This window comes from Populus alba, chromosome 6 (assembly GCF_005239225.2).
Source record: "Populus alba chromosome 6, ASM523922v2, whole genome shotgun sequence".
Taxonomy (NCBI): Eukaryota; Viridiplantae; Streptophyta; class Magnoliopsida; order Malpighiales; family Salicaceae; genus Populus; species Populus alba.
The window spans coordinates 5644939-5671463 of record NC_133289.1 but is presented as its reverse complement, the minus strand read 5'-3'; the positions used below and the strand labels follow the sequence as shown (position 1 = coordinate 5671463).

The 26525-nt window shown below is 34.3% G+C and overlaps 3 protein-coding genes across 3 annotated transcripts; 2 read left to right on the top strand and 1 right to left on the bottom strand.

The window, feature by feature from the left end:
• Window positions 1-273: 273 nt before the first annotated feature.
• LOC118032560 (uncharacterized) lies at window positions 274-2769 on the top strand. The gene is made up of 5 exons (XM_035037285.2): window positions 274-433; window positions 1618-1868; window positions 1935-2025; window positions 2352-2418; window positions 2515-2769. The coding sequence occupies exons 1-5, from the start codon at window positions 375-377 to the stop codon at window positions 2566-2568; spliced, it is 522 nt and encodes a 173-aa protein (XP_034893176.1). The 5' UTR covers window positions 274-374; the 3' UTR covers window positions 2569-2769.
• Window positions 2770-13572: 10803 nt separating this feature from the next.
• LOC118032561 (EIN3-binding F-box protein 1) lies at window positions 13573-17262 on the top strand. Its single transcript, XM_035037286.2, has 2 exons — window positions 13573-13903; window positions 14452-17262. The coding sequence occupies exons 1-2, from the start codon at window positions 13879-13881 to the stop codon at window positions 16395-16397; spliced, it is 1971 nt and encodes a 656-aa protein (XP_034893177.1). The 5' UTR covers window positions 13573-13878; the 3' UTR covers window positions 16398-17262.
• A 3485-nt stretch (window positions 17263-20747) lies between these two features.
• Window positions 20748-26525, bottom strand: LOC118032562 (CBL-interacting serine/threonine-protein kinase 24-like). Its single transcript, XM_035037287.2, is given in 15 exon segments — window positions 20748-21056; window positions 21058-21111; window positions 21976-22050; window positions 22165-22221; window positions 22689-22805; window positions 23198-23317; window positions 23564-23686; window positions 23891-23980; window positions 24511-24636; window positions 25171-25224; window positions 25346-25420; window positions 25518-25625; window positions 25777-25848; window positions 25965-26027; window positions 26132-26525. Coding segments are annotated over 15 exon segments (1335 nt in total). The 5' UTR covers window positions 26300-26525; the 3' UTR covers window positions 20748-21023.

Below are 26525 nucleotides of genomic sequence, written 5' to 3'. Positions count from 1 at the left end.
AATATTAAAAAAAAATCATATATATACATTAATTTAAATAAAATAATCTATTTAAAACTCCACAAGAATTCAATTAAAAAATAGTTTTGATAAACGAATACTTGTACAAACATACTTTTATGATTAAGAGCTACAAAATTTACATAAAAACAAAAACATTACATAAAAAATAAAAAGTAAATTCTTACGAATTATAAAAAAAATATTATCCAATTTGAAATAATAATAATAATAATAATTACTCAATTAGCAGATTGAAAGTAATAATTAATAGAAATATCAAACACCACAATATTAATTACTTGACATATCATCCTCTTTAATACCAATCACTGCTCCACGCTTCTCCTGTCTCCAGCATTGAATATCAATTAATGGTGACATTGAATAGCTCAATTCCTGCTTGGATCGTTCACTTTCTTGCTTGTATGGCGTAAGTCCTGAAAAGCCCATTTCTTGTTTCTTTATTTGGTTGACTACTCTCTTTGTTTTCATTGGCTTTGATTTGTTGGCTACTGGGTTAGGGACTGATGCCTGTTCAGTCAACTGGAAGAATGGTCAGATCTTGAGTTTGAGTTATGAACCTTAAAAGAACAACTGGGTTTGGTTTCTCTTTGGGTAATAATTATGGGTTTTTTTTTGCAAGTACTTCTGTGTTTTCTCTATTTCTGGTGAAGTTTAAGGGTTTTTATTTTTAGAGTGTGATTTAATGACGATTGGGTCAGGAGAAATTTTTGGGTTACTTGAAGTTGTCATAAATTTGGAAACTTTAAATCAAATTCTACTTGAAGTTACAGGAAAAAATTAAGTGAACAAACATGGATTTTTAAGTAGATAATACTTTTAGAACTTGAAGTAGCAAAGATGCTATATTGAAATTGTAGTTCTTATGTTTTTGTATGGAACACATTTTTGGTGAGTTAAAGTCAACTAAGAAGGCACCTAGCTAAGGACCTAAGGGTTACTAATGCATCTTAGATGATTTGTTGCTGGAAGATCGCACTTCTCGTAGCTACAGAACTAAAGATAGAACTGTTTATGACGCTATAGTTGTTCAAAGATTAAGAATTTATTGCCAGGTATAGATGGAGGTGATACTGATAATGGCTCGTTATGATGTTGCCATTTATTCCTATCCAATAAAATTGATCAAGCAAATGGTAGTTTGGAATTTGGATCAGAGGTTGTATAACTGTCAATTTCTGTATCTCAACCGTGTCTTAAGCTTCCATCTCAAGGGTGTACTGTTGATGAACACAACTGAAACCAATGAAGTCTGGCTCCAAACTAATTATCAGCTATATGAATGCCTTTTTTTGCCTTTCAGCTCTAGCTCTATTTAGATCAACTTGTTTCATTGGCTCCTTGGCAATAAAATAGAAAGAAACATGTGAACGTAAGTTTTACTATGTAATTGCTGCTCTGTAGAGAAACGTTTGTGGTGATGTTGCTCCTCAATAAATTAATGATTATGAATTGGATTGAATGATGTTTCCTTATCTCATTATGAACCTTGTCAATGTTAACTTTCATACATAAGGTGATAACACTTATTATTTTTTGGTTGTCGTGTGTTGCATTTGTATCCATGCTTTAACTTGGTTTGCAACAGAACAGTGGCTGTTTTGGATGCTGTACTAAACCCACACCAATTATTGCTGTGGATGAGCCATCAAAAGGATTGAGAATACAAGGGCGAGTGGTGAGGAAACCTAGCATATCAGATGATTTTTGGAGTACCAGCACATGTGACTTGGACAACAGTACTGTTCAATCTCAAAGAAGCATCTCATCAATCAGTTTGCCAAATCAGAATCCTGCTAGCAGCACTGGTGGCATGAGCAGCAATAGCGAATTTGTAAATCATGGTAAGTTGAAGCTTATCTGTTCTAGTTGACTATTGATGGTTTACACTGAGATTTTGTTATTTTCAGGTCTCCTTCTCTGGCAACTGAACAGGCTTCAATGGATTGGAAGGGGCACATCTGGGAACCAAAATCAGCGAAGACAGGAATCCAGATTAAGGTGTTTTTCTTTCTTTTAGAAGTTCATTGTTTATTCAGATGCTCATGCTTTCCCCGTACCCCAGCAAAGGCACCATAAATAAGAGGGTTCTCCAGCTCCCTAAGTTTAGGCTGTTGAGTAATGTCCTTCAACAACCCTGTTTTTTCTCTTCTCATTCCAAATCATCTCTGCTGGTGATCGCGTGCTGTGTGGCTACCACATATAACAACCATCACATGATGCTTTTTGGCCTTGGATGGAAGGGGGAGAACTTCTCTGAGTTGGATCTAGTAAATTACATGTGATTTGTATATGTGCTTTCTCATGTTGATTTGCTGTCTTTTCAGCTGGAATGCAACTTATGAAGGTTTACTAGGATCCAGAAATCCTTTCCCAAAGCCCATCCCTCTTTCTGTAAGTTAATGCAGCTCAGTCTTTTTCACAGTTTTGTTTGCATTTCATCGGAGCCACAGAGTATTGACATTTACTGGTTGGATTTTAACTCATCAGGAGATGGTTAATTTTCTGGTGGATGTATGGGAGCAGGAGGGATTGTACGACTGATGAATTTGAATTGCAGAGATTGTTTCAGCTTTTCACTAATGAAGAATCCTTGTCTGTTTAACTCTTAAGAAACTTCTGTAATTTGTAAATGTCCATGCACGAAAAGGAATATAAAAAAAAGAAGGTCCGAGCAAATGTTTCCACTCAATTGTAATTTTCCCAACTCAATGTCCATCAACGCTCCTTCTCTTATTCTGTAAATGCCACGCTGAAGGCATCTTTTGCACCTCATTGGATGAAATACAGTAACCGCCACGCATCTCTTTCTCTTACTTTGGATCACTGTGGATATACGGCCAAGCTTCTTCTTCCACATGCCAATCCGGGTATATAGCATGGTGGTGAAGCCTACACAGATGCTGCTGCCCATGTTTCATGTGGAGCAAGATTGCACTGTTGACTGAGCATCCAGTAAAGAGGTTCTTCGCACATTTGTCATATGTAGTTGATGTCTGATGGTCTTGGAAGTTGGAACCCTACTGTAGCAATTTGAAGATGTCCAGCTTGGAAATCATCCAGTAAGACACACATAAATACCACTGCACGAGCACTATGAAGCTGATCGGATGCGTTTCTGGTTAATTACAAACAAATCTAGCATGATTGACTAAGCTGCAGATGCCTTCGGATAACTTCATGTTAAATCCTCTTAATTCTAGTTATTAATAGCTAGGGTACTGCGCTCTTGTGCGGGTAGTAGGATTCTAAGTTAGTTTTCAATGTATGAGAAATGGGAGCAGGATTTAGGAATGTATTTTTCGGTATTGTAATTTTTTTTAATTAAAACTTGGAAAGATAATTTCTGTGTATATTAAAATAAATTTTAAAAATATATGAATAGATAATTTGTGAAAAGAGTTGTTAATGCTCGTTAAAGATTAAAATATAAAATTGATTTTTCTAGTAAGGAACAAAAAATAGATGTGCATGCAAACATTTGATATTGTATCATAAGGTATTTTTTATTTTGTTTTTATTTAATTACATGGCAATTAAAATAGATATTCATAAGAAAGATATTTATTTAAATTTTGTATAAAAATGGTCTAAATTCTCTTTATCATAAGAAAGATATTTATTAAAATGGTCTAAATTCTCCTTTTCTTAGTAGCAATGTGGTTTAATGAATAAAAATGAAAGCAATTAAAATAATTTTTAAAAAATATTCTAGTGATTTGAAATAAATATATATCTTTTTAATCAAAACTCTCTTCTCTTATTCATGCGTCCCTTTTTTTTTTGACAAAAAATACATCTTTTTTTTGTCAAAAGTATTGCCTTTTAAATAAAAAATTATCATAATCTTTAAAAAAATAATTAAAAAATCATGAATTGATAATTTTGACACTAATGTATTAAAAATATAAGAATAATAAACTTGAGAAAAATATATAATAAAATTATAATAAAAAAGAATAATAAAAGTAAATATTTCATTCCTATTGTATGTTCATAAAATGTTATTAAAATATTTTGAATATTAGATTAATACATAATTATTCAAACAATAATTGTTATTGTTACCATAAAAAGCTATAATATTATTTGAAAACTATGACATAATCAGATAATTATTTAAATATCATTTCAATAAATTCATTTAAAGATAATTTTATTATAAAATAAATAAAAAAATTTAAGGGTTAAGAAAAAGGCTATGCACATCTAGGTTGGGATGATGAGTCCGCGTTCCTGCCCTGTAATTAAAAAGCCCGGACATACTTGGGTCTGGAAGACCACACCTGCTCGTTTTGTTTTTCAAAAGAAATCAAACGGTTAAAACACCATCTATATATTGCATTTTTGAGTCACTTTTTTTGGACCTCAAGCACCCAAAAAACACAAAACAAAAACCCCCATTAAATGAGCATTTAAAAAACTCATTATAACCATAACACATATTTTAAATATTAGACTAGAAACTTAAAATCAAAAAATAATTATTGAGCCAGGATTTATTTTTTCAAGCATCATTGAAGATAGAAACCACTTTCATTAAGTTCTTTTCTTAAAGATGAATATATAGATATCAAAATCATAGTTATTGGTGGTTGAAATGTAGCCATCCAAAAAACTTCTCTCTCATAGTTATTAGTGGTTGAGATATGACCACCCAAGAGCTTTCTCTCTCATCTTTATTTTCTAGTGACTTTTTCTCTCTTTAAATAATAACGAAGGATTAAAATGCAAAAAAAAAAAAACCTTGAGGGAACTAAATTGATTTTTTCCACAACTTTTGAACAGTGCAAGCGGGAAAAGGTTTTTTTTTCTATGTTATTTTTTTATTTGATTTTCTTTATTTTTGTTTGAAGAAGAACCTAAAATCCAATTTTGTACCATGTCGACATAACTTGCAAGAATGTGAGAGGGAGTGAAATGGATGACGGGTAGAAAGCCATAATCTTTTAGCTTTTCTGTTAATTAATATTAATGCTAATGTTAATTTAGGATGAATATACGAGGGAATTGCAGATGGATCATCAAGATCCACAATTATTAGGGCAAAATGGGCTCAAAATTATTAGGATAGCCACAGCCGTTGTTTTTGAAAAGATCGAATTGTCAGCTTCGCAGATTTTACACGAGCTTGCCACGTAACCCAACAAAAAGGCAATTAATTTCTTGACGGGAAAAGACATTAGCAAAATGAAAGAGATACATGCATGCACACCAACACTAGGGCAGCCTTATACAATGAATTTTGTGATAAAAAAGTAAACATCAAGCTGCATGAAAAACCGATGGCTGTAAAACCCTAACTATCAGAGCACACAAACACTAATTGAAAAATATATAAACCTAATTGCTTGGCAACATTATGGCCACATGTCATCTGATGATGAGGTACAGTGCTGTTGCGCTAAATATAGTTTATAATTAATATCATACGATCGTTCGTAAAACATGAATCTTTAATGATCGGTCACATATCCAGATGAAGATCTCAGAGATTGCAAGAATTCAGCTTCAATAAATTTATTTTGAAGACCCAGCAAATCTCTGAAGCTAGGAAGGATCTCGATACTCCTTATAATTCGTTGTTTAATTAGTATACTTTTGTGGCTCAAACCTCAACTTAATTAATTAATTAATTCTTTTTTGGAATAAATTAATTTTTGGTTTTCTCTTGGCAACTACATTTTGTGTTCTCGCTGGGATCTTAATTTGGATTGTTCCCTTTTGTTTCGACATTATTTTATTTAATTAATATAGCGAGCTGCGTATATAGAAATTAAATTATTGAGGGCCTCGAAATTTCTCAATGAAACTAGTTTATATGTTGTGTTGACAATGCCTCGACTGTATCGGGAAAAAAACACTAAAAATATAATCAATTTTTACCAAATTTAATTACAACACTACAACGTTGCCTCGTTCTAACTTCCTTTTGTTCCCATGTATTCATGGCTATATACTTAGTTTTAAGCATTTAAATTTCATAATATATATAAGGGAAAATCAAGCCGTCCAAAGATTATGTTGCACATGTATATGTACGGCTAATTCAATGAACATTCCAATATAATACAAAAAATCATTAAGTTCAATATCAAAACCTTACTGTAAAAATCTAAAAGGAGGATATTATTAATAATTTGATAAATTATATAGGACTTATATAGAGTTTATAAAGACATACAAATAAATAGATAAAGAAATATAATACAATAAATTATATAAAATATTTGATTATCTCCTTTCAGTAAAATTGAAATAATCTCCTTATTACTTTGAGTTAATCAATTCTTTAATTTTTTTTATTGATTAGAAAATTACCAAGAATATTTACCTTGATAGCTTCAATTTTAATTTTCCTGAGCTTGACATATATTAAAACTATCTTTATTATTATTACAGACTCATCTGTTTATCAAAATAATCACTATTGATAAACAACTTTAATTATCAATAAATAAATTTTAGGTTAATTTTTTTATATGTTTACAACCATAAAACATCATGGAAAATAATCACACATCATGAATAAAATTTTAAATCAAACTTGTATGGTTTGCTACTTGGATATAACTAATGAAATTAGTTTATAAAACATATAACAAACTTTTTAATGCCAAATTAAATGTAAAATCCACTCACATTTAGAGTTAAGACCATATTGGGTTTTGTAATCAAATACGAGTATTTTAACATAAATTATTAACAAGTTTTAAAAACTAATTAAAAATAAATAAAAAATTATTCTCAAATAACCTTTAAATAATAAAAGTTTCAAACTCAAAATAACTTTATGGATTGGATACTGAGCTTATGAGCTCATAAGCTTAGGCTTTAGTTTGGTTAATAAATTTTTTTTTTCTATTAAATCTCTATTTGATCAGTAATATTTTCTAAAATCTCTAAAAAATTGCTTTAATGTCTGCGTGCTGTAAGTAGCATATTGAACCCTCCTGTTTTTAATTTATTGTTAAGAAAAAAATAGTATAAAAAGGAAGAGGGAGAGGACCTTTATTTTTTGCTTCAATCAAAATGGATAGGGGGACATGCCGACATATGCTGAGTATTTATCTATTTATTTTTGTATGATGACATGCATGAACCGGGTGCATATAAATCCACAACCATACCATCTCACTTTTGAAAGAAAGGCCGTGTGAGATTTTGACCTAATCGGGGTTTGTTGGCTGAATTTTGTGGATCTTTCTATTGCATGCTTGCTTGCATTACGGTTCATGCTTCACTCATTTGTCACTCAAATTATTAAAGAACCAATTATTGGTTGGAAGAACATATCTTATACTATTTATACCATTGATTATCTTTTTAAATAACAAGTTATTTCTTTAAATTTATAAAAATAATGATTTGCTCGCTATTTTATTTAATCTGAATGGAATTCCTATTATCCTTTTTTTTTTTCTTAAAAAAACTTGTAACTTCAGCGTACGTTGCAAACGGTAACATTCACGCCAATGGTATTGCCGCTCTTAGACTTTATTGCACTAGTTGAAAAGACAAATGAGTTGAACCCTAATAAAGAGTAAAAACAACTAGCGGCAGAGAGCTCACTCAACTTGCATGCAAAAAGAGTTCCATTTAATCAATGAATTAAATGTTGATTAGCGTTTCGATTGAATGGATTGATTGGAACAAATTAATTATAAATATATTTAAGACTGCGTGGTGGTGCTGGCAGCTGCTTTTTCTTCAACAAGAACAGCCGATTCTTTCAAATATATATGTTATTGAAAATAAATAAATAAATCAAATCAATCATGATCATGTACGTAATTGTCAAAAAGAAAACTGTATTTGCAACAATGAAGACCACATAGACATCGAACAGGAACAAATAATTACACAAATGATCGAAGATCATGCAAGTGGGCTCGTAGGCAAATTAACATAATTATCGAGGAATAGCAAACATTATAAAATGTGGATGTTAGATAAATTAAATCATTTATGTTATTGTTTATCATAATAATTAAGCAACCTCGAAATGAATATTCCTTCTGACATATTACGGGGCACCGAATATTGGGCATTACAACACCAGGAAGTTTTTTTTTTTTTTTTTTCTCAACCTGGGGCACAAAACTAGGGACGCATGCGGAAGATATGGCCGACCCAGCAATCAAAATGGCTCTTGAAATTTAATAATTATTTCATTCAAGTTTTAAAATCGTATGAATTACCGGCTTTTTAAAGAAAACAAATCACATTTTGGTCCATAATTTACAGCTTTTACTCTCTCTTTTTTGTGTGTAAATGATATTTGTATACACGGGCAAAATCCATATTCACGCCAGCTACCGCACCATGTGATAGGGTTACTTAGACAGCATTCACAAGATAAACAGACAGCATTCACAAGATAAACAGATCATGCATGAGTAGGTAGGCGACTGGCACAAGAGATATAAATAGAACAATAATTGAAAGTATTATTTTTGAAGAATTAATGTTTGAATTAATGCATGGATGTAATTAGAAGATTTGGAAATCTCTAGATAAAACTTATACCTTTAAGTATTTGAATTCTTGCACTCCCGTATCTTCTTATCTTACCAAAGTTAGGTATGATCATCAGATATGCAATACGTGTAGCTAGAGGCAGATGGCCATGGATTTCAAAGAGTGGAAGAGATCCACTGATTCTAGCCTTTGTATTGCTCTTTCTTACCTACTTCCTCAGCCCCATTTTAAATTCAGAAAATGTCATCTAGGTGTCCCATACTGAGTGCTGAAGCAACATATTTCATCTCATGCATTCCAATATTCAATGCACTTCATGGTGCGCCCCTTTTATCATGATCACTCTAAGTGTCTCTCTGCGCTCTTCTGGTCTAAACTCAAAATGTTTTGGTCGTTAGCATGTAAATGTAAATAATATCATGGGACCCAATTCTACACAACATTCTAACAAGTCGCTCCATTCTTACAAGGAAAATAGACTCTGTAGGATTCCATGAATATGATCTCTATTTTTGTGTGCTAGGATTCATTAATGATGTTTTAAAATTCATTATGTATTTTTTAAACTTATGCCTAATTAAGCTTGGCACGTAGCTAAAGGCAAGGGCAATGGGTTTGACAGTTTATCAAACTCATACCTACTTAGGCTCAACATAGTGCCAAGCTTAAGGACAATGAGTCTTATAGCTTGCTAGATCCATATTTGTTTAGTCTCGAAACATAGTCAAGTCCAAAAATGTTGAATTTGGTAGCATGACAAACCCATGCCTAATTAAGCTTGTCACGATGTGAAGCTCTAAGGGCGGTAGGTCTGTCACAACTTGCCTAGACCCATGTCTACTTGGACTTCACATGTATTCGAGTTCAAAGGTGGTGGATTTGGCAGCATGCCAAACTCATGCCAAATTGGGTTTGACACGGTGGGAAGATTAAAGACGATGGTTTAACAACTTACTAGACTCATACCCATTTAAGCTTGGCATGTAGCCAGGCTTAGAGGTGACGAGTCTACATTCATCATATATACCTATGCTCATTTGGACTCGACTTGTAGCCATGTTCAAGTATGTTGGCTTGGAAGTGAGTTAAACTTGTGTCATCTAAACTTGATATTCTACAAAGTCTAGGGAAGTTGGGTATATACACAAGATGTACCTACCTACCTATCTATCAATAGATTATTATCATGTCTTTTGTACTTTCTAAACAAGAACTTAGATTTAATTAAAACTCAAAACTTATTTTTTATAATGCAAAAAATGCAGATCCGGCAACTTAGTCATTGCAAGAATATTGATTTAATAATTAAGATTTGAGGTTTGTGTTTAAAAGTTCCTAGCTGGTTTAAATTTTGAAAGAGATGAGTTGAACATCTAGCAAACAGAGGGTTGCATACCATTGTAGAATATTAAATGTCAAAACTCGTTGGATCTTGCGTTTAATTAACACAAAGTAGAAAAAGGAGAAAGTTCCCATCACAATTTAACCATGAAACTCATATGGGTCGGTAACAGCAGCAATAATTAATCACGTGACTTGTTTAAAATTCATGCTACAATTATGTCTAAATACACGTGTTCATCATCGCTAATGGTCCCAGTAGTTTTCTGATTGGACCCCAAGGGAAAGCATGAGAGCTTAATGATACGATTAGGTGATCTAATTAGCAATTAGTTGCTCAAACGTAACCAAACATCTAGAATGAATATTACTATTAACTAATGTTAGCACAAACAATCAAAGTAGACATTAAGCTCAAATTATATCTTCAAGATAAGGAAGATTGATTAGCCAAAACTGCCTCCAACCCATTATTCTAGCTTGATTTAAATGTGTTAGGCCACACATAAAAATCCCTAATTCCTAGGTTATATTCACATAGCTCTCCTGTTAATTAAGAACAACAGTAATTCTTAAACATACATGCATATTGCTGAGTTGGGACCCTAACGTTAACGAGTTGGGGGGAGAGAGAGAGAGAGAGAGAGGAGAGAGATGGTTATCATTTCTGAAGGAGAAGTGACCACTTAGAAAACTGGAAAAAGCTCTAAGTGGCCGAAAAGGTTTCTACGTTGGCTACTGAGCAAGCTCAATTTGATGCCGTGCATGAGAAGAGTTCCCGTGTGCATCCCCCCCTCCAACCCCAAGTGGCCATAATATATCTATTTATTTATGTTTTGATTTTTTTATGGTCCAAGGTTTTTTTTTTTCCCTTAAAAATAAAAGAAGTTACGAAGAGGCATGTTGGATAATAGAATACTCTTAGTAGACCGGGATATATTCTGATTATTTCAAGTGTCCTTTCATTCTCTTTAATGGTTAGTATATATTTTTTTTATGTCAGATTGTATAAGTATATCAGAACTAAATTATTTTCAGATTGAATTTTAGATATTCAATTCAGATTAGAATTGGTGCATTCATTAAGAGGTAATTTCCCTATTAATTCTCTTAATCCATGTAATCACAATGCTCAGGACTCAATAGTTTGATCCAAAATCGATTAGTGTAACACTAATTAAACAGGTTTAGTAGCTAATTAAATCAATACCTTAAATCATAGTGTTCTTTATGTTTAAAAGGAAAGTACATAAAATTCAACACAGTCACAGTCCGAGGCTTGGACTTTTTGTATATTTCATTTCACAAGCCGCAAGGAAGCGCGCAGGAGGCTCCATGGAGATCCATTGATCATAACCATGATCCTCACCTTTCTTGGCTTTTTGAGTCGGATTTCCATATTTTTCTGCTAATAGAGATGGTCCTGGATTTTAATATCCACAAATCAAATTCATTGCACATCTCTATAACTATTGTCCAAGAGAAGAGAACCAAAAAGATCATTCGCCTGTACCTGACAACATGGGCCCCCTTGTGTCTCTATTCTCTACCTTTTCCAGGTTTTTTTTACAGGTCAACCCTCTGCTTTGATTCTTACAAGTTACAACCTCTCTCTCTCTCTCTCTCTCTAAATTGACCAGTGCCAATGGGCTCTCAGGCTGCTCTAGTTGACTTGATCATGTCTACCATTTTCTCGGCAGCAATACATGAAAGTTCCTAATGATCTCGTTGAGAATTTAACCTCATTAATTTATTTAGTTCCCAGATCAATGAAAGTTCAGAAACTTTTTTAAGAATAAAATTGTGGATACATGGGAATAAAGCCACCATAAGTATTATGGATTTATTTTGTTTTTCCACTGAAATGAAAAATTCTCAAGAATACGACGAATATATATTGACTATTGCCACCGATTTTATTTTTTTTTAATCTCAAGTGGGTAAGAATTTAGTGGAGATTCTCTAGAATTAGAATATTTCAATGATTAAATGTTTAAAGTAATTACCACTTAAAGGCTGGTTTCCTTCTCTTTTCCGTGCCAGTGAACTATTAGTGAATTGACTAGTCGTTTTTTTTTCCCCAGAAAATGAAATGACTAACTGGGAATCTTGAGTTCATAGTAAAGCACGGATTTATAATTAAACTTGATAAGAATGATGCTTAAGATTAATCGGTAGTGGTAATCCTTGAAAGGAAAGCTTACCCCTCAGCATCCCTCGTATAGTAACTCCATAACGACAAACATCAAATGATTGCAGAGATGCCATGAACATCCCTGCCATTGTTTGAATTGAAGATTTTTGAACTTTCCAAGGAACCACATGCATAAATCATACAAGCTTAACCTCCCCAATCATCCTTTATGTCTCCATTTATTCTTAACACCAAGTGCTAATCCTATCCCAAACAGTGGACATCATGCTTAGGCTAGTTGTCAGCTCAAAAACAGCAACACACACTAAAAAGCTGTTTATATTTCTTAAGCAAGGCTGATCAGGGAAAAGATCAGTAAACGAACCAGTTGTATTTTCCCAAATCCCAAGTCCCATTGTCCAATAAATACGATCAGAGGCTGGAAGAAAGGTGACAGCAGACTATAACTAGGTACTGGCCATGGCCATATACAATGATTCCAGTTCTTGGAAACTTGCAAAAAGCGTGCTCCTGCACAACTTGCTCCTTTAAAGCCCAAACCACTACACCCAACCTGTCTTTTGAAGTTCTGAACAACTCATAGATTTTAATCCATTACCATCTCATTTTCTATATATGGCAAGAAAATAATTTGTTTGTTCTTTGCACTGCCTGTACTCTTGTAAACTTGTCTGCTCTTGGGAGAAAAATATAAACAGATACATTATTATATGCAGCAATCTTCTTCACATCACACATGACATCCCTTTATGAAATTGTTTTGATTGATATCTATACGTAAAACAATCTTTTTTATTTTACAATTATTTGTGAAGCATTTTTAACATGACAATATCATCCAATTTCACCACACCTTTCAAGTGTCAAGTATTATATTAGAAACAATAGTATTTTATCTCCAAATAGTACATGACAACAAACTTCCATCTTATTCAAGAAAATCATCCAAAATGAGGAATAACATTGCTAACCAATTAAAATATTAGACCCATTTTATCATAATTTTATACCAATAAACTTTTCGTACAAAATTCACAATTATTTCATATATATATATGAAATCAATAATCCATAAAATCTCCATTTTATCATTCAATGGTGAACAATAATTTTCTTTTGTAAATCTTAGCATTATTAACAGTACTTTTATTCTAAATGTGAATGAATATTTGTTTTTGTGTTATAATATATTTATTAAATTATTTGTTTGCATGAAATAAATATTTTTTAGATATTTTTAGATGATTTTAATGTGTTTATACTAAAAATAAAAATTTTAAAAATATTATTTTAGTTATAAAATACTTGTAAAAAACAGTCTCAACTGTGATACCAAACACGTTAAAGAAAATAGACAGAAGATGTGGCAAAGAATGGTTCTAAAACGATAATAAAGGAGGCATGTCATAATTTCTCAAAACGACGACGACAAGAGAGTAGAATAAATACAAGAATGGCAGAGGTGGACCGCTGGGACCGAAAAGAAAACAGTAAAGAGGAAGGATACATTGCATGTTGGCAAAAGCCAATGAATCTCTCTCTCTGCTAAACATTTATTGATTTCTTTCGTACTATATATTAACAAACCACTTGCACTTTTCTTCCCAAACAACAAACCAAACCAGGAAAGCCAAACCAAAAGAACCAGACCCTTCTCTTCTTTAATTCTCTCCTTTGTTTTCTTTTTTTGCCCTACTCTGTTGGGGTTTCAAGTTCTCTACTCTCTCTTTTTTTTCACTCTTGGTGATGCATTTAAGCTTTCTTGCTTCATTTCTTATCAGTTTCTTGGTGCTTGCTGTCAGTTTGTGTGCCTTTTGTGCTGTTAATCAACGAGGCTCCTTCTTCGTCTTCTTCTTTTCATTTCTGTTGTTTCAGTCATGCCTACTCTCGTTAACTACAGTGGTAAGTTTTACCTTTTCTATTCTTGGGTGTTTTTGGCTTTCGCTTATACTTTTTGAGGTTTAAAAGTGGATTAATGTTTGTTAGATTTGAGGTATATTATAATATGCTTGTTTGGATTGGAGTCTTGTTTCGGTATGAAAATAGAAGGTAAAGAAATAACCTTGAATTGCTTTTTTTATTGGTTTTGTGTTCTGTTGTGGCTAAAACATGACCTGTCTGCAAATTAGTTGGATTTAGTTTTGTCTTTGAACAAAAGTAATACGAGAATAGATGGAAATTCAGGAAAGGAAGAAACTTTAGGAGATTCGTTAGATTATTGGTGGCTTAATTGTGAATTCTTATTTGAGAGGCCTAGATCCTTGAAGGGTTTGTCTTCTGTTGGAAACTCTTAAGAGGCTGCAATTTTTTTAAATAAAAATCAAAGCTTGAATTTTGTTGAGTCTGCTTGCTTCTAATATTGTCTGCATGAATATTTTCTGGCCTCTGTTTACTATATAGAATCTTTTAGAGAGCTTTAGCTTATTGGTGTTTGTTGATGGGTTTTTCAGGAGATGATGAAATCTATTCTGGGGGCTCTTTCTACACAAATCCTTCCGACCTTGGTCGATTATATTCAATTGTATCCAATGTGGATGTATACAGCCCTGCTTGCAAGCGAGCTCGCATTAGTGCTCCTTTTCTCTTTGAATCATCTGGGTTCGAGCAGAATAAGCGACCATCAATTGAAGTTCTTCCAGATGAATGCCTTTTTGAGATCTTCAGACGCGTTCCTGATGGCAAAGAGAGGAGTTCATGTGCCTCTGTGTCCAAGAAATGGCTTATGCTTTTGAGCAGCATCAGGAGGTCTGAATTTTGCAACAGCAACCCTGTAGCTGAAGAAGAAAAGGAAACAGCAGCTCCTGTTTGTAATGATGTTGAAATGGTCACTTGCGAAGACAACGGGGAAGTTGAGAGTGATGGTTACCTTACCAGGTCCTTGGAAGGAAAGAAAGCAACAGATATGAGACTGGCTGCCATTGCTGTTGGGACAAGTAGCCGTGGGGGCCTGGGCAAGCTGTTGATCCGGGGAAGCAACTCTGTTCGTGGGGTTACCAACCATGGTCTATCAGCAATAGCACGTGGTTGCCCTTCTCTAAGGGCTCTTTCTTTGTGGAACGTTCCTTTTGTTGGGGATGAAGGTCTATTTGAGATCGCCAAAGAATGCCATTTGTTGGAGAAGCTTGACCTTTCCAACTGTCCTTCAATTTCCAACAAGGGTTTGATTGCAATTGCTGAGAACTGCCCTAATTTGAGCTCTTTGAATATTGAATCTTGTTCTAAGATTGGTAACGAAGGCTTGCAAGCAATCGGAAAGCTTTGCCCTAGGTTGCATTCAATCTCTATTAAAGACTGCCCTCTTCTTGGGGATCATGGAGTATCAAGTTTATTATCTTCAGCTTCTTCTGTATTAACAAGGGTGAAGCTTCAGGGTTTGAACATCACAGACTTCTCTCTTGCTGTAATTGGGCACTATGGGAAAGCTGTTACGAATCTTTCCCTTAGTGTTCTCCAGCATGTTAGTGAGAGAGGCTTTTGGGTCATGGGTAATGCTCAGGGTTTGCAAAAATTAATGTCTTTGACAATTACTTCATGCCGGGGGATAACAGATGTGAGTCTTGAAGCTATTGCAAAGGGTTCCTTGAATCTGAAGCAGATGTGCCTCCGCAAGTGCTGCTTTGTGTCTGATAACGGGTTGGTCGCTTTTGCCAAAGCTGCCGGATCTCTTGAGAGCCTGCAATTGGAAGAATGTAACAGAATTACCCAGTCAGGGATCGTTGGTGCACTTTCAAACTGTGGAACAAAGTTGAAAGCTCTTAGTCTTGTGAAGTGCATGGGAATTAAGGATATGGCTCTCGGAATGCCAGTGCCCTCTCCTTGCAGCCATCTTCGATATTTGTCAATTAGAAATTGCCCAGGATTTGGCAGTGCGAGCTTGGCTGTGGTAGGGAAGCTGTGCCCTCAACTTCAGCATGTTGACCTAAGTGGGCTTTGCGGAATTACAGATTCTGGGATTCTGCCACTGTTAGAGAGTTGTGAGGCAGGTCTTGTTAAGGTGAATCTTAGTGGTTGCATGAGTTTGACCGATGAAGTAGTTTCAGCCTTGGCTAGGCTACATGGTGGAACCCTTGAATTGCTGAATCTGGATGGTTGCAGAAAGATCACTGATGCTAGCTTGGTAGCAATTGCTGAAAATTGTCTGTTTCTCAGTGACCTAGATCTGTCAAAGTGTGCGGTCACTGATTCTGGCATTGCTGTCATGTCAAGTGCAGAGCAGCTCAATCTTCAAGTCCTATCCTTGTCAGGATGTTCTGAAGTATCAAACAAGAGCTTGCCTTGCCTAAAGAAAATGGGCAGGACCCTGGTGGGGTTGAACCTCCAAAACTGCAGCTCAATTAGCAGCAGCACAGTTGAGCTGCTTGTAGAGAGCCTGTGGAGATGTGATATCCTTTCATAATCAGGGAGGAAAAGAGATGCTCATTCACTGAATCAAATAGTTGGAATCAAAGGCGTTGAACTGGATAAGGAGATTCATGTACTTCAGTTTGTCTATACATAGTAGAAGGATAAATTTCATATAGTCAGCTCGCACGGGTAGTAGCGTTCAGCATAGTTTTTGGCCCATCATCGGTGGGTCTGCTAATAACTGGGTGGCTTGGTTGTTTCCATGGAACTTTGGCAGATCACTTCTCCATCCTTTTTTGCAGGCTTTCTTCAGACAGAAAGCCTGTTGTAAATGTTCTGCCCCCATTGATGGGAGGCCTCCTCTTTCATGGCATGGTTTCTTGAGAATACAGTTACCAAAGCTCTAGTAAGAATTTCCACTTGTGGCTACTCCATTTCCTATACCATCCAAGGTCCTTGTCATGTTTTGCTGGATGTGACATACCCGTGTTTTAGCTCTTGTCTTGCAATCCTTTGATGGTTTGTGATGGCTACGCTTTCTTTATTCCGACCTTACCAAGTGGGTTGCTTTTATTATTAAAAAAAACTCTCTTGTTTTATTCAGTTCTCAGTATCAAGTGTCTTTCAGATCTCGAAACTCTTCTCTGTTGGTTTCGTGGTTCTCGCGTGTTCCTCTGTTGTTATCGTGTGTTCTCTTTCATTCCAGTTTGTAAGAGTGGTTGCTTTGGGCAGTTCTATGCCAGGGTGCTTCAGATTTGCAGGCTTTGGCAATGGCAGCTGGATCGTCCCTTGCCATGACAACTTGATTTCAGTTGTTTTTGTTTTTGACAAAGTCCTGGTATTTCTGGCCTCTTTGTATATGAATTGTACTCTGTAACTGCTTCAATAAAATTTAATATTTCCATTGTGTTATATAACCCATTTCTGTTGAAAAAATGGCAATGCAGAAATCTCCACGACAGATTCCAGAATTAGATTCCAAGAACTTTAATCTGGAGTAATTACCGCAGTTATCTTAGGAGTTAGGACTGATGGTGACAATTCTGATATTAGATTACCATAGCATGTTAGGACCAGTGGTTTCTGCATAAGCAGAAACCTGATAAGGTGGTCTAGGGTTTGATGGAGAGGAAGTTAAAGCAGTCATGGTGGTGGCAGCCACGAGAGAGAACACTGTTTATGCCATCAACAAAAGGATTTCATGGGTAAAAATGTGTATCTGCTAATGATTAGTACTTGTTATCACATTTACTTGAGAGATTGAAAATACATTGTTTGTTTTTTTATATTATTAACAGGGATGTCCGGTCAACTTGTATGTATCTTAATTAATTGTATAAGCTTTAAAATTAATGAAAATATAATATTCTAGTGGTCTTGAGGTTTGTGAAACTCGAACTAATAACTTCTAAAGAGCAAATTATGATTCAAAAAATATATTATTTTGAAAAATAGCACTTTTCTTCAAAAAAAAAAATATTAAAAAAATAAAATTAAAATTTTGAAGAAATTATAAAGTTTTAATGAAGTGTGAATGGGAATCGTGAATTTGGACGATATATAAATGTCCTAAACTCTTTTTCCTCGCTTTTCCGGAGCCTCTCTCGTAAACCAACAAAAAAGATCTTTTCACAGCCTCCCTCTCCAAACCACAAAAAACAACCTTCTCTCTTCTGAAGTAACAAATCTAACTTGATGCAGTAAATAAAGGAAAACATCATCAAATTAATTCACAATCAAATAATTAGCAAGTTAAACTCAAGTTCTCAAAAGAAAAACTAATTAAATTATTATGGTCATTAAATAATCTTAATATCAGTTGATCCAATCAAATTAAAATAAGTAATCCCCTTTACTCTTTCAAATAATCAATCAATGATATTTTTTTAATATTCTTTTGAGGCAAATAATTTTTGTTATAATAAACTAACAAAAACAACATTAAAATATTAAATCACTGTAAAGTAACTTTAATGATATTTGTGTATTGTTTGAATCAAACATTATCCTTTAGTTCTCTCTTATATCCTTTGCTCTCGGAAGATACAAGACATAACTTGAGATATCTTCTTTTATAATCTATACTTTCACATTTGTGTATTTATATGTCAACCTTTTCACCACCATGCATAAGATTATTATGGGTGAGAGTAGTTATTTTTATGTTCTTAAGATTTTTAGGGTTTATTTAGTTTTTGATTTGTTAGATCAATACTAGTTTAATGTGCTATTTACAATTTGTGGAATTGGTTTAGAATTTAGAGTTAGAGTTCAAGGTTAGGAATTGAGATTTAAGGTTAGTGTTTACAAATTAGGGTTTGGATTTAAGCTTAGGGATTAACAGTTGAGATTAGTGTTTGAGGTCATGGATTATGGGTTAGGGTATTATTTGGGGGTAGAGTTTATTATTTTTTGGTCAAAGTCATGGTGGTTAAACACAATTTTCAGTCAAAATCACGATTCTAGATCGTGACTTTAAAAATGTTATTTGACGAAAACTTTCTTGACTTGTGCTTCTTTTTTTTTAATATTTTTTAAGGGGTGTTGATAAGTGAAAATAGCCTATATACAGTGACTATTTACCAAAAATATATAAGGCGTGCATGTTTCATTGTAGCACTAGATACATTTCACTGTAGATTGTTATAGTAAAATTACCTTTCAGCTATTGAGTGGGGGAAAAAAAGGAAGCTTAAGGAAGGGGATGCTTTGGTTTTTTTCACTGGTTCATTGATCATTATAAGATTGTTAATAGTATGTTAGTTTTTTTTTTAGTTTTTTGTACAATAAAAATATGTTTTTACCCTCAAGGTCAACAAGATTTAGAGTTGTTGACCACAAGATTTCTTTTTTAACTTTTTATAGGCTTTTAAACAGTACTTCTTTACTCCTAGGATCAAAAAAAATATTGGGTTGCTAGCCAAGGGTTTTTTTTTTTTTTTTTTCACTTCTTCATATACAGTTAAAATATGTCATTAACATTAAAAAAGACAAAAGACAACTGCATTCGGGGTACTTTTACACTTTTATAAGGGCTTTTTGGTAATTACTAAGGTCACCTTCCGCCGTGTCTTTGAAAGCATTATCATGCTCTCTTTCTTATGGTGAGGCGTGTGACGACGTATGGTGGTCGAATTATTGCTAATAATCATTTTTTTTTTCTTTTTCTTCTTTTCCATACTAGATAAAGTGCACGATTGTTCTCTTTATTATTACTTTTAAAATTTTAGTCCTCATTCTTTTGATTTATTATTTTTTTTTTATTCCCTTTATAAAAGTTTTGCTTGTTTTCAATTTATTCCTTCAATTACAATTTTTCATATGTTTTGTTTTTTTATTTCAACTTTAAAATTTCTCATAAATAAAAAAATATTTATTTTTAATTAAAATTTCTTATGTTTGGCCTTGCATAATATTTTTTTTAGGGTGAGTTTATTCAATAAATTTCATTTGTATTTGTATTTTTATTTCTATTATCTTTTTATTGATTTAATTAAACAAGCTCAGTAAACAAAATCGGGTACATATCTATTTTTATGTAATTAAATATCTTAATCTATATTTATCTCTTAATTTTTTAATTTTTCTTTTAGTTATTATTAATGATTTTTTTTTTGTCTATTTACATAAATAGTTATTAATTTATTTAAATAGATATTTGCATGTGTTTTTTTATTTAAACTTTAAAATTTTTTTATATGAAAAAACACTTTAAAATAGTTAACATATCTAGTAATTTAAAAAAAAAAAAAAAAAGAAGATTAAAACCCGCTGTAGATCGCTGGTTAAGTAGCTTAATACATTTATAGACGCCGTAGGAAGAACCTTAAACTCTCCATGGATGACAACTTGTGTAGCATGCAGGAAAGAATGCATATTTAATGAGGACTACCATTGCAAGGACTACCACACTAGCGCTATCCCCTGGCTAATGTCTCGTCACCATTTATGCTGCTTGCATTTACAATCAGAGAGGATTCATTTCTGGTGAATGATGGACAAGGCAAGGCAAGTGAAGAAGACATCATAACTTGCTTAAAGATACAATGCCAGTACAGTTGGCAAATTATTTTAATTTTATGTGCTAATTTCCTAATTTATCCAAAACTTTCATGCAAGAGAATACCAACTTCTCTCATCAAAACAATTGCGAAAACTATATAATATTATTTATAAAGTAGAAATTTGAAGAGAAGAGAGAGGAGGAAGATAGAAGACAAGGATAGTTGATAGCCATGGTCATGGCTAGGTAAAGCTAAGATGGTCATGGCAATTGGCAGGCAAGCAAGAGAATAATGTAATGTAGATGCATCTAACGCGGTTGAAGAACCAGTGCGCAGTGATGGCAATGGAGATGAGCTATACGGAAGAACCTCTTACGTATATATATCCTGATAATAGATAAGATATAAACATCTAAATTTCTATAATAAAAACCATGATAACTCCATTGTCATCCCTAGTTAAAAAGAAACTCAAATCTCAAATTCTACAATACAACAGATTTCACAGCAGATAATAAACTATAATATACAAGCACTGTAATGTATGAACCGGAAACAAGTACATTGCCATGCCATCAATGCCCATTTCTAGAAATTCTTGTCGGGAAGAATATCTTCCTTTTTGCCCTTTCGGTCAATGATATGCTTCGCACCCGAAAAACTGGATCAGGAAGTCATTGTATGAAGCAGGCTGGAATTTTTGCACCCTTCTGGAGGTTTCCAGATGATATTTTCTAGCTGAGCGCAGAAGTTCTTGTAGAACTGAAAAGGGAAGCCAATGATATAGGTGTTACCAGCGTTGAAAGAGGCTATTACAAAATCTGGACGTCTATAATATAGCAACAATAGCAAACCGATGAATTCTAAATCACCATCAGATGCTATTAAGACATCTTTTATGAGTTAGGTGATCCACCAAAATCAACAAATCAATGACCCTTAAAACTTCCATTATGAGAGCAAACACTCAAAATCATGCTAGCTATCTCACTGGAGATACCTGAGTGAAGGAAACATTCTGTAATACGTGTAATGCCAGCACTATCCAGTATCATTAGAGTAGCAGTTAAGAACATGACGAAAGGAGGATTCTTAGGATTTATTAGCAAACCATAAGAAAATGTGGTTGAACCTAGTCAAATAGTAGGAAGTCAATATCAGAGCTTCCAATGATCTTAAGTGGAGAACAGGCTGTGAGCACATTTTAACAATGAAAGACCCAAAATAATGTGCTGTGAGGCCATGAGACAAGACATGTAGCAAATATGATCCTTGATGCCTGGAATCACAAAATTAAAAATGAACATCTTATAAGATGCCTGCATTTCCCCCTTTCAGAGCTAACCAAACCATATTGCTAAAGTGGGCTTTATCTGAGTTGCCTAAGATTCAGCAGGTATTAAATTCCAGTGACCTCCTATAACAAAGTTACTTCTGTTCATACATATGATTGAGCGAATCTAACTTCACCCCTCCTCTCTCTTCTCAAGGTTAGATGGGTTCTTAGCACTACTATTATGCATAGTAGAGTTGGGCAACATTATCATATTCTTAAAAATAAAGAAAAGAGAGTGTGTGTGATTTCTAGATGGCAGGGGAAATTTTTCAGGATTTAAATGAATTCACCTTGTGATATTCAAGAGTTTCCCCAGATGCCTTCCGTGCATCTACCATGAAAAGTGATGGAGCAACTTCATAAACCTGAGCATGAAAGACAATTTTTTGGTATAGTTCTTGTTCTGAAACCACTGACACCTTAGTTTTTGCAGATTAAAAAATTTGAAGAGAGGAATGAAATGAAATCTAGGAAGTTACCTCCAGAACAACTGCAAATTGTCCAGCCTTATTTTCAGATATTCCTTCGAGTCTTGTCTACAAGAATTACTTTCCAGAATCAACAGCAATGAAATGGAGATAAGCTCGTTATATCTTATTCAAATCCTACATATCAGAACCTTCAGTAGCTGAATTTTCTGGCAATTATTTTTCTGTAGTACCATGAGGTTGCTTGTGTAGTTAGCTAAGTTTGCTAATTCCTGGCTTGTATTTGCTCTTTATCAGTAACATTTTCCACTCTTCTCTTATCATACAATGCCCCATTTCAGACAAAAAGTGGGGGAAATGTTACAAGGAAAATTCATGGAAATTTCTGCACCAAACCTTGCAGCTTTGCGCAGAATATGTTATTTAAGAAATGCAGGCAACTTATTAGTGGTTTCTACCAAACTGGGGCATGTGCAGATCATGATCTGTGGCAGAATAACAGCACAGCACGCCAAGAGGCATGAATGAAAATGTTAACTTGGGATTTCATACAAATATAACAAGTCAAGTTATACCTTGTAATTATGTGTATGGAACTTGAGATTCATTGATTCCGCAACGGCTTCAAATGCTGAAATTATAACTTTTGCTGGTTTGCGGGATACAAAACGAGTTTGTTTTTTTACATAATCCTTCCAGAGGAAAAGCGCACCATCAGCCAAAACACATAAAGGCACTTCGATTTATTATCACATACTGCTTGTACCAAGGGAAAGGATCTAATAACCACAGCAACTACAAAGAAATCAAGTAAGGCACTACGAGAAGCAACAAGATCGATATTGTTCACCGTTACAATGACAATGGTGTTGCTGGATATCATAGAAAACATTCTAACTGATGGAAAGTTCAGGAAGTTGATCACATGACTCTTGATCATGTCTCCACTATCTTATTCTTTGCTTTTCTTTTATCAAATAATCTTAGCCTCGCATGAAATTCGACTCCAGAACCTTGAACTACAACAGGCTAGACACTAGTTTTGGTCATAACTTGCAGCATAACTCTGAAAAATTTACTGTACCTGACGTCTATCGAACAATGCTGATAGATTCAGCCCTTGAGATAGGGCAATAATCTCAAATGCATTCATTACCAAAGGACCGCCCTCACTGTTCTCCAATTGCTCTGCTACATAATGATCCTGTAGCTCCAAGAATCACCAAGTAGATAGAGAAGTAAGAAAGCTTAAAAGGCAATAAAATGATGTCTGCAGGCCATCAGGGAACATTACGGTACCACAAGAAAGTAAAAAAAAAGAAAAAAAAAGAACCCACCAGAGAACAAGGGGTATCAGATGATGCATGTTACAATGCATTGGTGATGGTAGCATGCATTCAACTGCAGAATTTAATGCTTGCATTAGTATTTTAAAAGTGATGATACCAACCTCGATGTCATCAAAAACTGCATGAACATCATCCAAATTCACTTCCTCTTCTTCACTATGTCCAACAGGCTCATAGCTTTTCCGAAACCATGGATGTTTTTTAATTCCCTCAATCCCTATACGCTGCAGCAACAGAGAACCACTTTTTTCAGATGAAAAGAATACCATGAATACGAGGTGTACTGAACTGATATTCAAGTCCTTTCTAATCATAAGTTTCAGACATGATGTGATCCAGACCACAACAGTTTTGCATGTGGGCATTTAATTTCCAGGACAAAGTCCCAGATCAGTTATAAGGTTAATATAATGAAGTAAAGAACTCACAGTTTTAGGATTGGGATCGAGCATCTTATCTATCAATGCTTTTGCCACAGGAGAAAACCAAAATGGACAAGAATACTTCGCAGCATTTATCTATGCATCAACAAGAAAAACAGTTAGGAGTGTCCACATCATGCTTGTGGAAATTATAAATACATATAGAATCCAACGTAGTACAACAAAGAAGGTTGTGTTTTGAGGAATAGAACAAAGTGTACAACGACTTTACACCATTTCCCCATGCATGGTTAGGAGAAATGCAAGGGTATCAGTGCCTGTTTGGAACTGAAACCTACCAAGACAAGATAAATAATGCTAATATAGGCATACACATGGGAATGAGTACCCAGAACAACCAACAAAAAGGAACAAAAAAATCTGCTCTTGCTATGTACTTGTACATGCAGAACTGCAAGAGAAGAAAAAGAACAAGTGTGGCTGCTCGAAAAGCTTTTAATTTACAAACGAGGAACCCTTTGTGTTGAATGAAAGTGCCCTTGCTGAACTTGATAGTAAGACAGTGAATGGGTGTACAACTGAGATTTTGAAAAAATAACTATATGACATACACGAAGCACTTCACTTGTTCACTTCCTCCAAAAGAAAAAAATGAAGCAGCTAACCTTACGGCACAAGGTTGGAAGGTCTATCTCCTCAAATGGAAGATATCCAGCCATTACAACAAAGAGGATGACTCCACATGACCACACATCAGCAGCAGCTCCATCATAACCCTGGTGACCAAGAACCTGATAGGTAGTGGTTTAATGTAAGAAACTGTGTTAAGAAAACAGAGGAACAACACTACACCAGGAAATAAATGGAGAAAGTTGCATTCATGATTGGACTACATGGAAATTCCAAAACTACAGATGACTGGCTCTAAGAAACAGTGAAGCTGCAGATGAGCCGTGAAGAAAAGTTCATGTATAGCAGATGAGGAGGAATAAGTTCCACAAAGTACATAGATTAAATTCTAAGGATGAGCAACCAATTCAAACATATTGACGTTCAATTCTCCATCCTCCAATATGATCCTCAACCCAATGCCACGTTAGACTTATCCATGTCCTCAACCAGCAACCCCTTTTTCCATAACAAAGAACAAATTAAGAAAAGCAGAGAGAAATAATTTGTGAAAACGATGCATCTCATGTTGGAAATCATACAACAGCGCAGGGTATCAAATGCTGGCATAGATGGAAAAATTATTTAAAATAATAGAACGCAGATATGGCACGAGAGACCAAATCATATATTTCCACTGTCTTTTGAGAATATACCTCAGGTGCAACATAATTTGGGGTTCCACACGTTGTATGAAGAAGTCCAACCCCCTCCATTTTTAAGTAGAAATAAACACAGACAAAACACACACAGTTAGAGAGAGATGGATAAGAAAAATCGATAGTATGTATATGTTTGTGTTTATTCGAAGTGAGATAATCATAAGCTTACTTTCTGGCGCAACGCGCTCAATCCAAAGTCTGAAACCTTCAAATTCCCAAAAGCATCAAGAAGAAGGTTTTCAGGCTACACAGAAAGAAAGAAAAAAAGACTTAATCAGAGCAGGGCCAATCAGAAAATCAACAAGTCAAATGCTCAACTACACAATCTGTTGGTTGTTCACCTTCAGGTCTCTGTGGTACACACCCTTCCGGTGACAGTGAGCAACAGCATCTATAAGCTGCTGAAAATACCGCCTCGATTCATTTTCGGAAAGTCTTCCTTGATGAACCTGTACATCCATCCATCCACATCAAGAAGCAACACAAAAATCCTTCGCTAGTATATTTGCTAAACTAACCACTAGCATTAATATTAGTTTTACTTGGAAACTTTAAGCATTTCCTCAACATTTCAAGAAAAGAGAAGCTAAAAACACTTGCAATTTTATCAAGCAATTCTCCTCCAGTAACAAGCTCAAGAATTATGTATATCTTCGTCCGGCTCGACAAAACCTATAATTCAATCAATCAATAAATCAAAATAATTAAGCAATAATACCACAAATAAATTAAAAAAAAGGGGCCATAATTACCGGTAAAAAAGTAATAAATAAATAAATAATAATTACCTCATGCAGCCTAACTATGTTAGGATGTCTCACAATCTTCATGATTGATATCTCTCTTTTTATCTGCCAACCCAGAAAATTAACCTTACTTACCTCCTCTCTAACTTTCAAATAAATAAAAAATGATAATTAAGTTAAAAGAGAGAGATCAAGTGGTGATAAGCTACCTGATCAACCATTTTATGCTTGAGAATGGTAGATTTAGCGAGGATTTTCATGGCTACACTCTCTCCAGTTTCTCTATTTTGAGCAAATTTGACCTTGGCAAAGTTTCCTTCGCCAATTGTACGGCCAACTTCATATTTTCCTACCTTTCTCGTTACTTTCTTCATCATTATAATTACAATTCGTCAGCTAATCTTTTCTTTTCTTTTCTTTTCACTCTCAATCTAAAACACAGAACTGCATGAATCGAATTCTGTTTGATTACGGGAGGAAACATAATAGACACATTCAGCTTTTGGATTTTAATAGTGATTGACTCTTTCACACCTGGTTGATCCGCGGGAAGGTTCGTTGTGTTGGTTTATACAGGAAAAAAGACGGGGGAAGGTGAACTTC

Coding starts and splice junctions, on each gene's coding strand:
- LOC118032560 (XM_035037285.2), top strand. CDS start 375: ATGGTGACATTGAATAGCTCAATTCCTGCTTGGATCGTTCACTTTCTT. Junction 434..1,617: donor CACTTTCTTGCTTGTATGGC/GTAAGTCCTGAA, acceptor GCAACAGAACAG/TGGCTGTTTTGGATGCTGTA. Junction 2,419..2,514: donor CAAAGCCCATCCCTCTTTCT/GTAAGTTAATGC, acceptor TTAACTCATCAG/GAGATGGTTAATTTTCTGGT.
- LOC118032561 (XM_035037286.2), top strand. CDS start 13,879: ATGCCTACTCTCGTTAACTACAGTG. Junction 13,904..14,451: donor TACTCTCGTTAACTACAGTG/GTAAGTTTTACC, acceptor TGGGTTTTTCAG/GAGATGATGAAATCTATTCT.